Genomic DNA, 12402 nt, shown 5'->3' on the forward strand with positions numbered 1-12402 from the left:
ACTGCCAGGAGGTCTAGAAGCTTCTTTGCTTCCCAGCAGAGTGTTGACCTTCCTCATATGCCCTCAATCAGGCCAAGGCCAAGTTCAGTGTGATGGGAACACCTGTCAGAGTAAAATGCTTAAAGTAAATGAGAAGGACTAAAGGCATAAAGCCACTTAAATGACAAATATCAAAGAGATGGCATTGCAAATGAGCCCAGGATGCAGGTAACCTTGGTGAGCAGCGACATGCCCGTACATCATGAATCCGGCACGTGCACAGAACACAGCTTCTCGTCTGGCGCTCACCCAGCCATGAAGGAGGATGGTTCTCTCCACCTTCAGATAAAGAAGTCTGGCTCAGAAGCTAAGTGGCTCTGAGACTCAGAGGGGAGAAAATCCTTCCCAGTTAAATTATGACAGCCCGTATACCAAGAGGACAAGACTGCTCAGTCTGTATCTTCAAGTAGGCAAAGGGGCATTTTCCAGGAACAGGCTGTCAGCCATCCTCCTCTCCCCCAGTGCAAACATGTGTTTGTAAAGTAATATAAAGTATCTAGATTCATCTAGGCTAGTAGTGTACAATCACAAACTTCTCAACTCTGTCTACTCGGTAGACTGCTGCCAAGAACCATTAAAAAGCTAACTTATGGGGATTTCCCAAGTGGTCCAGTGACTTCGACTCTGCACTCCCAATGCAGGGGACCAGGGTTCAATTCTTGGTTAGGGAACTAAATCACATATGCTGCAACTGAGAGTTCACATGCCACAACTAAAGATTCCTTGTGCTACAACCAAGACCCAGTGCAGCCAAATAAATAAATGTGTTTTTTTGTTTGTTTGTTTGTTTGTTTTTAAAAAGCTAACTTGTGGAGTCACATGGATCAAGGCAATGCCATGTCTCTGACTAGGATCGTAAGTTCTCAGACTTCACTGGTAGGTTGGCTGGAGTACAGTGGAAGCAGCTGTCAGATCTGCTGAGTGAAGGTGCCAAGGCAGCCATGAGGCCACTTCGTGGAAGGGCAGACGATGTAGGCTAATGTCACCATTGTGTTTGTCTCTGACCAAGGGTGCAGTTAGGCACCTCTCCAGTTTCTTCTGCCCCAGTTATTATTCCAAGTGATCTGTCTCCAGTTTCCTGGGATTCAGTTCCAGACGAGAAACCTCATGTCTACTGCATCACTGTTGTTTAGCCGCCCAGTTTGCGACCCCATGAACTGTAGCCCACCATGCTCCTCTGTTCACAGGATTTCCCAGGCAAGAGCACTGGACTGGGTTGCCTTCCTTCTCCAGGGGATCTTCCTGACCCAGGGATTGAACCCACAACTTCTGCACTGGCAGGCAGATTCTCTACCACTGAGCCACCAGAGAAACCCATTGCATCATTAGTTCTTACCAAAGGGATTATAATTCTTTACAGAATATTTCTGTTTTAAAACATCTTCCCTTTTTGGAGCCCAAGTAAAGCCTCAAGGTGTTTAACACAGGGAGTAACTCCAAGGCTCTTGGCCTAGTAGCTATTTAAAAGACAAACAAGCCCACACACCTGCACAGAAGAGTTAACTTGACAGTTTTGTTCCTGTTTCTGGAACACCGTGACTTTTCTCAGAACACAAGTCCTTCCTTGTGTCATTCTAAATTTCTATGGATAAGAACTCATGAGCCTATTCTTTTGTATTTATTTCTCAATTCCCTAAGCAGTTTACTTGATCTAAAAACATAAAGGAATGTCAGTTCAGCTTCTTTGCCCAACCCAACATCTGGCCCCATTTGTTAGAACTGAATGACAAACACGGCCCATCTTCCTCTGCTTCCTGTGTTGGTGTTTCGTCTCTAGAGCAGATGTTATTACCTGTTAGTAGAAAGTCCACAGGAGTCTCTTTAGATAGATGTGGGGGGCTCTGTGTTAATGGGTACTGAATTTCCTACCCTACGAGAGTAAGTTATTATGAAACCAGGTCTTTCTGAAATCAAACCTCTGGCCATACGTTCCATGGCAGGGCAGTGTGGAATTGCATGATACTCTCTTGAGGTGGGTGTCTGCACAGCCCACACAGGAGGTGGCAGAGGCAGAGGGGAAGAACGTGACACTGAACTTCAAATGTGTGTTTTCATCCCCCACTCACCTGTGGCAATTCTTTCTCACCCTTGGCATGAAGAACGGGTGGGAACAGATGTGAGCATGGTCTACATTTCCGCTCACATTCACTGGGCCTCTTGTTTTCCAATCTTCCCTCTGGCAGCTAATAAAGAATCAGTTCAGTTCAGTTCAGTCGCTCAGTCGTATCCGACTCTTTGCAGCCCCATGAATCACAGCACGCCAGGCCTCCCTGTCCATCACCAACTCCCGGAGTTCACTCAAACTCACGTCCATTGAGTTAGTGATGCCATCCTGCCATCTCATCTTCTGTCATCCTCTTCTCCTCCTGCCCCCAAGCCCTCCCAGCATCAGAGTCTTTTCCTCCCGCCCCCAATCCCTCCCAGCATCAGAGTCTTTTCCAGTGAGTCAACTCTTTCCATGAGGTGGCCAAAGTACTGGAGTTTCAGCTTCAGCATCATTCCCTCCAAAGAACACCCAGGGCTGATCTCCTTCAGAATGGACTGGTTGGATCTCCTTGCAGTCCAAGGGACTCTCAAGAGTCTTCTCCAACACCACAGAATATTAACACATATATATGAAATTTAGAAGGATAGTACCAATGAGCCTATGTGCAGGGCAGCAAAGGAGACACAGATGTAAAGAACAAACTTTTGAATTCAGTGGGAGAGGGAAAGGGTGGGATGATTTGAGAGAATAGCATTGAAACATATACATTACCATATGTAAAATAGATAGTGAGAGTTAGATGTATGATGCAAGACACCCAAAGCCGGTGCTCTGTGACAACTGGGAGGGATAGGGTGGAAAGGGAAGTAGGAGGGCGATTCAGGAGGGAGGGGACACATGTATACCTATGGCCAATTCATGTTGATGTATCACATAAAACCATCACACTATCATAATTATTCTCCAGTTAAGATAAAACATTAAATAACATAATCAAATGAGGTAAACCACTTACATATAGAGAAGATGGACAAGAACCAGTTGTGATCACAAAGCCTCTCTATTGTCATCATTTTTCAGAGCACAAACTAGAGAAAAGGCCGAGGCTGACATTTTCCTCATGACTAAGTTGTGAGTGTTAGACTCCTGATGTCCATCACTGCTGATTTAGAGAAAGTGGAAAACTCTCCTGAGATTGCACGCTAATGTCTGTTACATACCAACTGTTCTGCACTTCCAACTGGAAGCAAAAGTGATATGATGGAGGCCCTTGGTCCATCTCATGCAAATAACTAATTGTTAGAGAATAGAATTTGCGGGACCTCCCTGGTGGTCCAGCAGCTAAGAAATGCCAAATGCAGGGGGCCCGGGTTCAACCCCTGGTCAGGGAACTAGATCCCACATGTCTCAACCAAGAGTTCCCATGCCACAACTAAAGATCCTGCAGGCCTCAACTAAATCCCAGCACAGCCAAATAAATAATTTTTTTTAAAAAAGAAATAGAACTTGAGACTTCCCCCCCAGTTCAGTGTAATATATGTTGGTACATCCCAGAATGAACAGAAAACAGGGCTCACTGGTACAGCTTCAGTGATGTGGGGTCACGCCCCAGCCTTGGGGGGCTAGGACAGAAGCCAACTGGAAGCAGTCAAGCTCATACAGTGAGGTGGCTTCCATGCTGGTGGTCTGCACAAGTCAGGAGCAGGGGTCGTAAAGGAAGGTCTTCTCAGCAGTTTTAAACCACAAGTGTAAGTTTCTATAGTGGAGAAAAGAGAGAAGATAACTCTAAGAAAACGTAATGTGAATGTGCAAAATCCATTTCAGGCCAATGCATTGCTTATCAGAACTCAGAGCATTTTCCTCATCTTTGTGTCTCTACATATGTAGTTCCCATGGGCACTTTTGGAACTTTTTGCATGTTCTGAATTTTTAAATTCTGAAATATTTTGCAAATTCATGTTAATCTGTATATATAATGTGAATATAAATACATATATATATATAAAGTATATGTTTAGGGTAAGCTCTTTTTTCATGCTATCAAAGAACAAATACAAGTTTGTCAGAATAAAATGTGATGACTGTTCACAGATAGCATCTCTCACACCCAACAGGAAGTGGTGTTGGCTTTTAAGATTGTCAAGCTTGTTCTCATTCTCCCACTTTCCCAAACACATTAGAAAATTAACATGTAATGCTTACCATTACCACACTGATGATTCTACTCAGGATATTTTTAAAGCAGTGGGGTAATTTTATTGTGGATTCAACACACTGGTTTTCTTTCTTCTTTTGTATTTGTTTGAAATTTTCAGTAGTAAATATTTTTTTAAAAGGTTATCAGAAAGGACTCCCATGGTGGTCCAGTGATTAAGACCCCGTGCTTCCACTGGAGGAGATGCAAGTTTGATCCCTGGTTGGTAACTGAGATCCTGCATGCTACACAGCTCAGCCAAAAATAAAAACTAAATAAATAAATAATTCTTACTTAAAAAAAAAAGGTATCAGGAAAACTTACAAGCATATACACTCTGGAACTTGACACGCATTCTGTCCTTGGAGACATGTCTCTTGAATATTGTAAAGCACATAGAGGCACTGACCAGAAAGGGTATTTGTAGATTTTCTACATAGCACATCCTTTCTATACCTCAGTTTCATCTCCCTCCTCAAAACTGCAGGGCAGTGAGATGCTTTCAGGCTTCCCAGCTGGCACTAGTGGTAAAGAATCTGCTTGCCAATGCCACAGGAGACATAGGTTTGATCCCTGGGTTGGGAAGATCCCCTGGAGGAGGAAACAGCAACCCACTCCAGTATTCTTGCCTGGAGAATCCCATGGACAGAGGAGCCTGGCGGGATACGGTCTACAGGGTCACAAAGAGATGGACATGATTAAAGCGACTTAGCACTCACAGGATGCCTTCAATGAGGATGAAAATTGCAATGACTCCTCAAAGTGAACCTTTAAGAATAAGGGTTAACTTGGGGCCTTAAGTGATAAGCAGAGAAAGGCTACCCCATCCAGTATTCTGGCCAGGAGAATTTCATGGGCTATATAGTCCATGGGGTCACAAAGAGTCGGACACAACTGAGTGACTTTCACTTTCCCTTTCACTTCTAATTGATAAGCCACTAAGGCCGTTGTTTCCTGTGTGTGCTTGCACAGATACTGTGGTTTGCGGAAGAGCAGACAGAATCAGTCATCACTCCGGTCTCTTATCCTCCTGTTTCCTTTCTAGGTATTTCCACACGATATACCTAGGTATTCGAAGTCGGCAGAGTGGGGAGAACGACCGGTGGAGGTTCTACTGGAAGATGGTGTATGAGTACGCGGACGTGAGCATGCTGCACCTACTGGCCACCTTCTTGGAGAGCGCCCCACAGCTGGTGCTGCAGCTCTGCATTATCGTACAGACACACAGCCTGCAGGCCCTGCAAGGTAAGGGCTCCAGTTCGCTCCCTGCACCTGGGGAAGGACTGTCTGGCTCCTTTGCACAACCCAAGGACCGTTCCAATAGCCTTTGTTGACGCCGGTCATGGTGCTCCTGCTTAATGTCGGCTGCTTGACACCTGCATTTGTGAACGAGGCTTGTTTTCTTCCTCGCCTTCACTTATCGTGGGTAATTTACGGAAAGACAATTCTGTTTTGCTCTCAAGCTGCCCTCTGAGTAGGAAAAAAATCCTTATGATTTTACACTTGGTCAATATGAGAACAGAATCAGCTGAAGTTTTCTGGTTTGTATGATAATTTCCAAACATTTCAAGAAAGACTTATAGTCTTCTCTCTCTTGAATGTTTTATGCATATGAGATATTATGTACATTATATATGTAAATTTTTATATTTATTTGAATATGAGGGTAATCTCTACCATTTCCTTTTGACATTAAGAGACAAAGGGAGAGAGAGATTAAAAAGAAATGATAGAGATTACCTTAATATATTTAAAAACAAGGTCACATGGGAAAATGTCAATATTAAACAATGTATTGTTTGTGTAGTACAAAGTTTTATGAAACAAATATTACCATCAGATTAATATTTTTGTGTTTTACTATCTTGTTGGATCACCTTGTCAGTAAGATGATTCAATTAATAACAGATCTGCCCTGCCATTTCCTTAGGGCCTGCTGCTCCAATCTTTTCAGAAGCAAGAAGATTAGACAGGCCAGTGGGTAGACAGGTGAATATATGTGGAGGATGATGGATACGTAGCCATGTTCTAAATAGTTTCCTGGTAATATGTCCATCCTGTAATTGATAGATATTAAATAGATAACGTTATGTGATGTGTGCATCTTGTTTCAACCTCAGCAGAGCCTGGCTGTGACTTTCTCTGTGTACTAGGCCATCTTCTAATCTGAGACTTGATTGGGGAATCCCTACAATGTCCTTATAACTCTTTATTGCAAGGAGCACACTAACCTAGTAACTGCGGGGAGGGGTGGGAGACATATGACAGGAAAAGACAAGTGGAGAGGGTGCTGGTAGCCAGTGACCCGTGGACTTATGAGTTCTTGGCCCAACCCTAGCTCTACACAAGAATAGCTGCAGTGCACGAAGTCTGAGAAGAGAGTCAAAGAGAACCACGGGGTGTGAGTGTCACAGGCCAGAAAGCAAATTGGAAGAGAAGACGGGTGTTAGCACAGAAACAGAAGAGATAAGCTTGGAGAACGCGAGACATATGAATTGTCTGTGGAGGAGCACGTTTAGAGATGAAAGACCATGAGCTGCACAGGGAGGCTCTGGCTTTGCATGTCTCACTTCCTTGCTGTGATATCTGGTGCAAGTCACTTAAGCTCTCTGGGTCCCCATTTCTCAAATGTAAAGGGCACAAACTAGAAGAGATGGCCTACAAACTCCTTGACGGCATGGCCGTACTGTTGCATCCTTACAGAGTCAGGCACAGGCATCAAGAGGGGGTCTGTACCTGAGGATACAAATGCAGAGGCAATATGAAGCTGAGCCTCTGTCAGGTTGCTCTTCTCCAGAACAACTCACGAGCCCCTCTTGGTATATAGTTGCACACCTGAAAACTCTCTAAAAGAGAAAACCCCAAGCACAAGCGGAGGGGGGCTTGCAAGCCACTGTCCAGTAGCCCAAGATTACTAGGCATCTCCACTAGTTTCCTGAAAGATTTGAGAAATCACAGAAAACTTTTCACCCTAAAAATGATAGAGATGGAGGAGGGAAGGGAAGGTGGGTTATAAGATATGAGTTCATCTTTTCCATCTGAGTTTGATGTAAAGTTTTAGAGAGAAAAAAAAAAACAAACAGAGAAAAGGCAATCCGCTGGCTTCATCAGATTGTTCATCCTTAATATAGGAATCAAACCACGTGTTTCTTGGAGTTGTGGCTCTTCCCTAATGCTGTTCCCAGCTTAGCTGCTAAGCTCACTATTGCATCAGGTCTACTACAGACTTTGGGATTGGGACCTCATCTTTGGCCAAGGCAAGCCTTGCTAGGAAAATCAGAGAAACATAGGGGAAACATGCTCTGTGTCTCCCCCAAGAGGGTCTGAGACAATTGGATCCAAAGATCACTAGGATCAACCAAGTTGTTGAGCACAGATGAGAGATAAGACCACTGAGCTGCTCAGCCACTCGTATGGTAGCTATCTTCTAAGCAGGGAAGTGGGCAGAAAGTTGTGCTTAAAAACAACAACAACAACAACAAAAACAGAGTAAATTGTTGTTTAGTCAAGAAGTTGTGTCAGTCTTTTGCAACCCTGGAATTTTCGAGGCAAGAATACTGGAGTGGCTTGCCATTTTCTTCTCTGAAGGATCTTCCTGAGCCAGGGAACAAACCATATCTCTTATGTCTTCTGCATTAGCAAGTGGGTTCTTAACCTCTAGGACCACCTGGGAAGCCCAGAAGCTAAGAGGTTTCCCTTAAACAGACACTGTCCCCAGCCAACCAGGATAAGAGACGACTTGGGTGTGACAACTGCCTCCTTTGTCACATCCTGATGAGGACTTTCTAGACCCAAATCCCTGGATTTCCAGTTGCTCCACTTTACAGTGCTTCCCACGTAGCTCTGATGGTAAAGAATCTGCCTGCGATATAAAGTAGGTAGGACAGCAGGCTGCCTCCCCAAGGTCAGGTTAGACAAGGAACCCATCCGCCCCCAGGCCCAAGTCCTTTGTGCTGGGTCCCCATCTCTGTGCCCGGCTCCACCCCTGGATTTCCTCTGGGGAGGGGAAGCTCCAGTGACAGTACCAGCCTCGAGGGGGACTGTGCTTGTCCCTTCAGATCTGTCTACTTTTCCATTGTTATTCTCATTCATTCATTAACACATTTTTAAAATGTCTATTGAGTGCATGCTGGTGTGTGAAGTGCTATAAAATTTGTCCTAAAACTTTACTTTTTATTAAAAGTTTGTAATGTGACGTTGTAAAGAATGTGACAAAACATATTTAGAAATGCCTAATTTCTGGGTATTTTCCAGAATGAGCTGTTCCACCTTCTAGGTGGGATGATATGAAACTAGGGGAATCCCACAGTGCATCTGGTTCCCCTTCCCCAGAGAGGGGGCCACGCAGCCCCTACTTGAGCCAGTTGTTCATTAGGGAACAGATCTCACTGTGTCACAGACTCTATGTGGAAGGCAAGTCGTGGGCGTCCAGCCCACCACTACCTGACACATGGGTCTCTGACCTATTCTGTCTCCATTCACCTTGCAACTTGAGGGTCCACCATCCCACCGGAAGGCTGCTCATCACCCCAAGACCAATGTAGCAAAAGCTGTCTTCCCCAGCGCTGGGCAGGCTGTTCCCCATCCCCTCTGCAGAGTGTTCTTCCCAATGCCCTTAATGCACTCAGTGTTCATGCCAAACAGGTGAGCCCCAGTCCATGGGCACAGTTGTCTCCTGAAGTTGAGCTGAACACTTAACAAGAGTTAAGTCTGGGTTTCTGAAGCTGTTTATTTTAAGGTCCTTGTTCTTGTAGCCATTTAGTTCAATTAGGACTTAGGAAATGCGAGTGTTAAGTTTGTTTCTATGAAATCTATGCTCATAACTTTGGGAAGAGTGGAGCAGACCAGAGAGGACAGTGCATTTCCAAGTTTGTAGCATCAGGACCCCTCTCCTAGTGTCTGGTCTGAGGATGCTGCGGGCCGGGAAGTCTGCACCTGCCGCCCAGCTCTCCTATATCTTGCTGTGGGCACCGGCCCGCTGGCTCTTCCTGCACAACACCTGCCAAGAGCTTGTGAACTTACTTTAATGCCCACACCACTCAGGGGTTTGCTGTTGTCTCTCTGATCCTTAACTGGTGTGTGTTTTGCTTTTTTGTTAGTCACAACCTAAAAGTTGAGAGTTATGTTTAATTGGTGGTAGTTTTTAGGACTTCAAGCCCAGGAGGCAGCATCGAAAGTGACCCTAGGAGAGTGCTCCAGGGAGGTGAGGAGAGCAGCCAGGTTATATAGAATTTTTGCAACAAAGGGCAGGTAATCTGAACATCAAAAGATTCTTGTGAATTAAAGAAAGCCAGATACCCCAAGTTGAAGACTTTAGTGCTTTTCTATGTAAGGGAAGATGCAAGAGTCTGGGCTCACTGAAATCATTCCTTTCATATGCAGCTCAGCTCTCTGGGGCCAGTGTCTTGTGCTTTCTCAATCTGAGCTCTCTAGGGGCTTACTGAAGGGAGTGGCTACGGTCTGATGGCTGTCAGATCACAGGTATTCTTCTCTTTCCTGAGTTCCCTTAAGGCTCACCAGGCCACAAAGGAGGGTTGCAATCGCTGATGGCTGTGACATCCTTGTTTATTGATAAGGCAGGAAATACTCCATTTCTCATTAGGTATGTCAAAAAGCGGGGATTTAAATCAGGGAGTCTACACAGGAAGCTGAGAGGGCAAAAAGAGGATGCTCAAACGAGTCAGAGATTCCTAATTAAAGGAAGCAGCTCTCAGCACTGGGGTGAGACGCATGAGAAGGAGGAGCACAGTCTCTGTGGAGGGGCCCAGCCTGGCGAGTGCTGGGTGACCAGACAGGCCAGCCTACCTACTGCAGAGATGCCCAGGGAAGGACACCAGGCAAGGATGGAGCAAGGCTCATAGGAATATTCTTACTTCTGAGGGCCTGTCCAAGCAGCTGCTCCCCCTGCCACGGTGGAGCTGTGCCCCCTGGCATGCCAAGGGCTGGAGACCAGACAGGTCTGAGGATGAGAGTAGGCTGATCTGAGCTGGAAGCCAGAAAAATGTCTTCTTACCTACCCCCCTCCCCCCCGACCTTCCAAGCTCCTGCCAGGGTCCCTTCTTGGCCAAGCCTAGCACGAAGCTGGTGTCAAGGGTCTGGGGACTCCCACCTGCCGGGCCCCCACTCAGCTGGGCTCCTTTTGCCTGACTCCACCTAAGAGATTCGCTCATCAAGCTAGTTAAAGCTATTCGTGAGTGAAAACTGGAAAGACTGTCATAAGAGACAAATGCACGCACTTTAGACCTTGGCAATGGCGTTGCGTTAAACATATCCATGTAGCCGAATCAGGGAGGTGACACATCTTTCCTGAGATGTCCAACCAGAGCTCAGTGGTCACTCAGCGCTGTCCGGCATCAGGCATGATTTCTCCTTGAAACTCGCCTTCCTGCTCCAAAACAGATTGCTTCCTTCCTTCTTCCGTGTTCTCACACTTCCAACTGTCTACCTCCACCACTCCAAACTGCTGGTCTCACTTCCTATTTCAGTGAGAAAAGAGAAGCAATTAATTAAGTTAGAGCTGCTGTATTTTCCCACTGCTAAGTCCACCTGCTTCTGTACCTGTCACCTGGCTTCCCTTTACACATTCCTTCCTGGCTGCATGGACCCAGTGCACACAGGGGGCCCACTGTAAACCACCGGTGGGTACTTGTTGAATCAAAGGAAGAATGATTATCTGCTGGGTGACAAAGCCCTTTGCTAGGTGTGCTTGACCCAAAATCGAATGGCACAGTCCTCCTCTCAGAGAATTCAACCTAAGAAAAAGAAAAACCAAAAAATTGTTATGGCTCAGCAAGCTGTGTTCTGTCGGTGGGCATAAGGTCACACAGAATGACCTCTTATAGAAAAGGATACAGAGCAAGTAGAAAAGCTGCACTGTCTATGATGTCAGGGCACATTGGAAGGATCAGGGAAGCTTCCATGAAAAGAGAGACCTTTGAGCTGGGTCACAAACGTGTGGAGTATTTTGTCACATTCAATAAAAAAAAGATAGTAACATGAACAAAACCAGAAGAGAGAGGTCAGGGGGTTTGTCTGCACCTGTCTGTTCAGCCATGCTGGCAGATAACATCTCCTCAAAGCAATGAGATTGCTGGTGTTACTTACAGCACATAATAGATTTATTCCTGCTATTTGAAAGATATTTCTAGTAGCAGGGTATATCCTGCATATATACTTTACAAAAATACACCGATTTTTCTGTCCATATTACTTTTCAGCCTATGTTTTTACGTTGTTCATTACTTGGGGTTAGCAATAAATTAACCATTTAAGTAGTAAATTGCCAATCTGCTTAATCGCTACATATATGGAGTTGAGTTTTCAAGTTTTTTTAATTTTTTAAATTTATTTTTAGTTGCACTGGGTCCTTGTTGCTTTGTGGGCTTTTCTCTAGTTGTGGCAAGCGGGGGCTACTCTCTGGTGTCCTTGCAGTGGCTTCTCCTCATTGCAGTGGCTTCTCCTCATTGCAGTGGCTTCCCCTCCTTGCAGTGGCTTCCCCTCCTTGCAGTGGCTTCCCCTCATTGCAGTGACTTCTCCTCGTTGCAGTGGCTTCTCCTCGTTGCAGTGGCTTCCCCTCATTGCAGTGGCTTCTCCTCGTTGCAATGGCTTCCCCTCATTGCAGTGGCTTCTCCTCATTGCAGTGGCTTCCCCTCATTGCAGTGGCTTCTCCTCATTGCAGTGGCTTCTCCTCGTTGCAGTGGCTTCTCCTCATTGCAGTGGCTTCTCCTTGTTGCAGTGGCTTCTCCTCGTTGCAGTGGCTTCTCCTCGTTGCAGTGGCTTCCCCTCATTGCAGTGGCTTCTCCTTGTTGCAGTGGCTTCTCCTCATTGCAGTGGCTTCTCCTCATTGCAGTGGCTTCCCCTCATTGCAGTGGCTTCTCCTCATTGCAGTGGCTTCTCCTTGTTGCAGTGGCTTCCCCTCATTGCAGTGGCTTCTCTTCTTGTGGAGCATGGGCTCTAGGCACACCGGCTTCAGTAACTGGCATGCGGGCTTAGTTGCTCCATGGCATGTGGGATCTTCCCAGACCAGGGATCAAACCCTGCATTGGCAGGCGGCTTCTTAACCCCTGGACCACCAGGGGCTCCTTTGAAGACCTATTATCATCAATAACTCTGTAAGGAGAGGCTCACACACCCGACAGTCTTGTTGGCCACACTGCTCCACTGTGTTGAAAAGTATTGGCAG

General features: G+C 45.8%; 1 protein-coding gene across 1 annotated transcript in view; it reads left to right on the plus strand.

Annotated features, from left to right (window-relative positions):
- XKR4 (XK related 4) overlaps positions 1-12402 on the plus strand; it is a 330762-nt gene that overhangs the window by 192460 nt on the left and 125900 nt on the right. The window contains exon 2 of the mRNA XM_002692650.5: positions 5266-5465. Within this exon, the coding sequence (XP_002692696.2) occupies positions 5266-5465 (200 nt within the window). The remainder of the gene's footprint in view (positions 1-5265; positions 5466-12402) is intronic.

Source organism: Bos taurus, chromosome 14 (assembly GCF_002263795.3).
Source record: "Bos taurus isolate L1 Dominette 01449 registration number 42190680 breed Hereford chromosome 14, ARS-UCD2.0, whole genome shotgun sequence".
Classification (NCBI taxonomy): Eukaryota; Metazoa; Chordata; class Mammalia; order Artiodactyla; family Bovidae; genus Bos; species Bos taurus.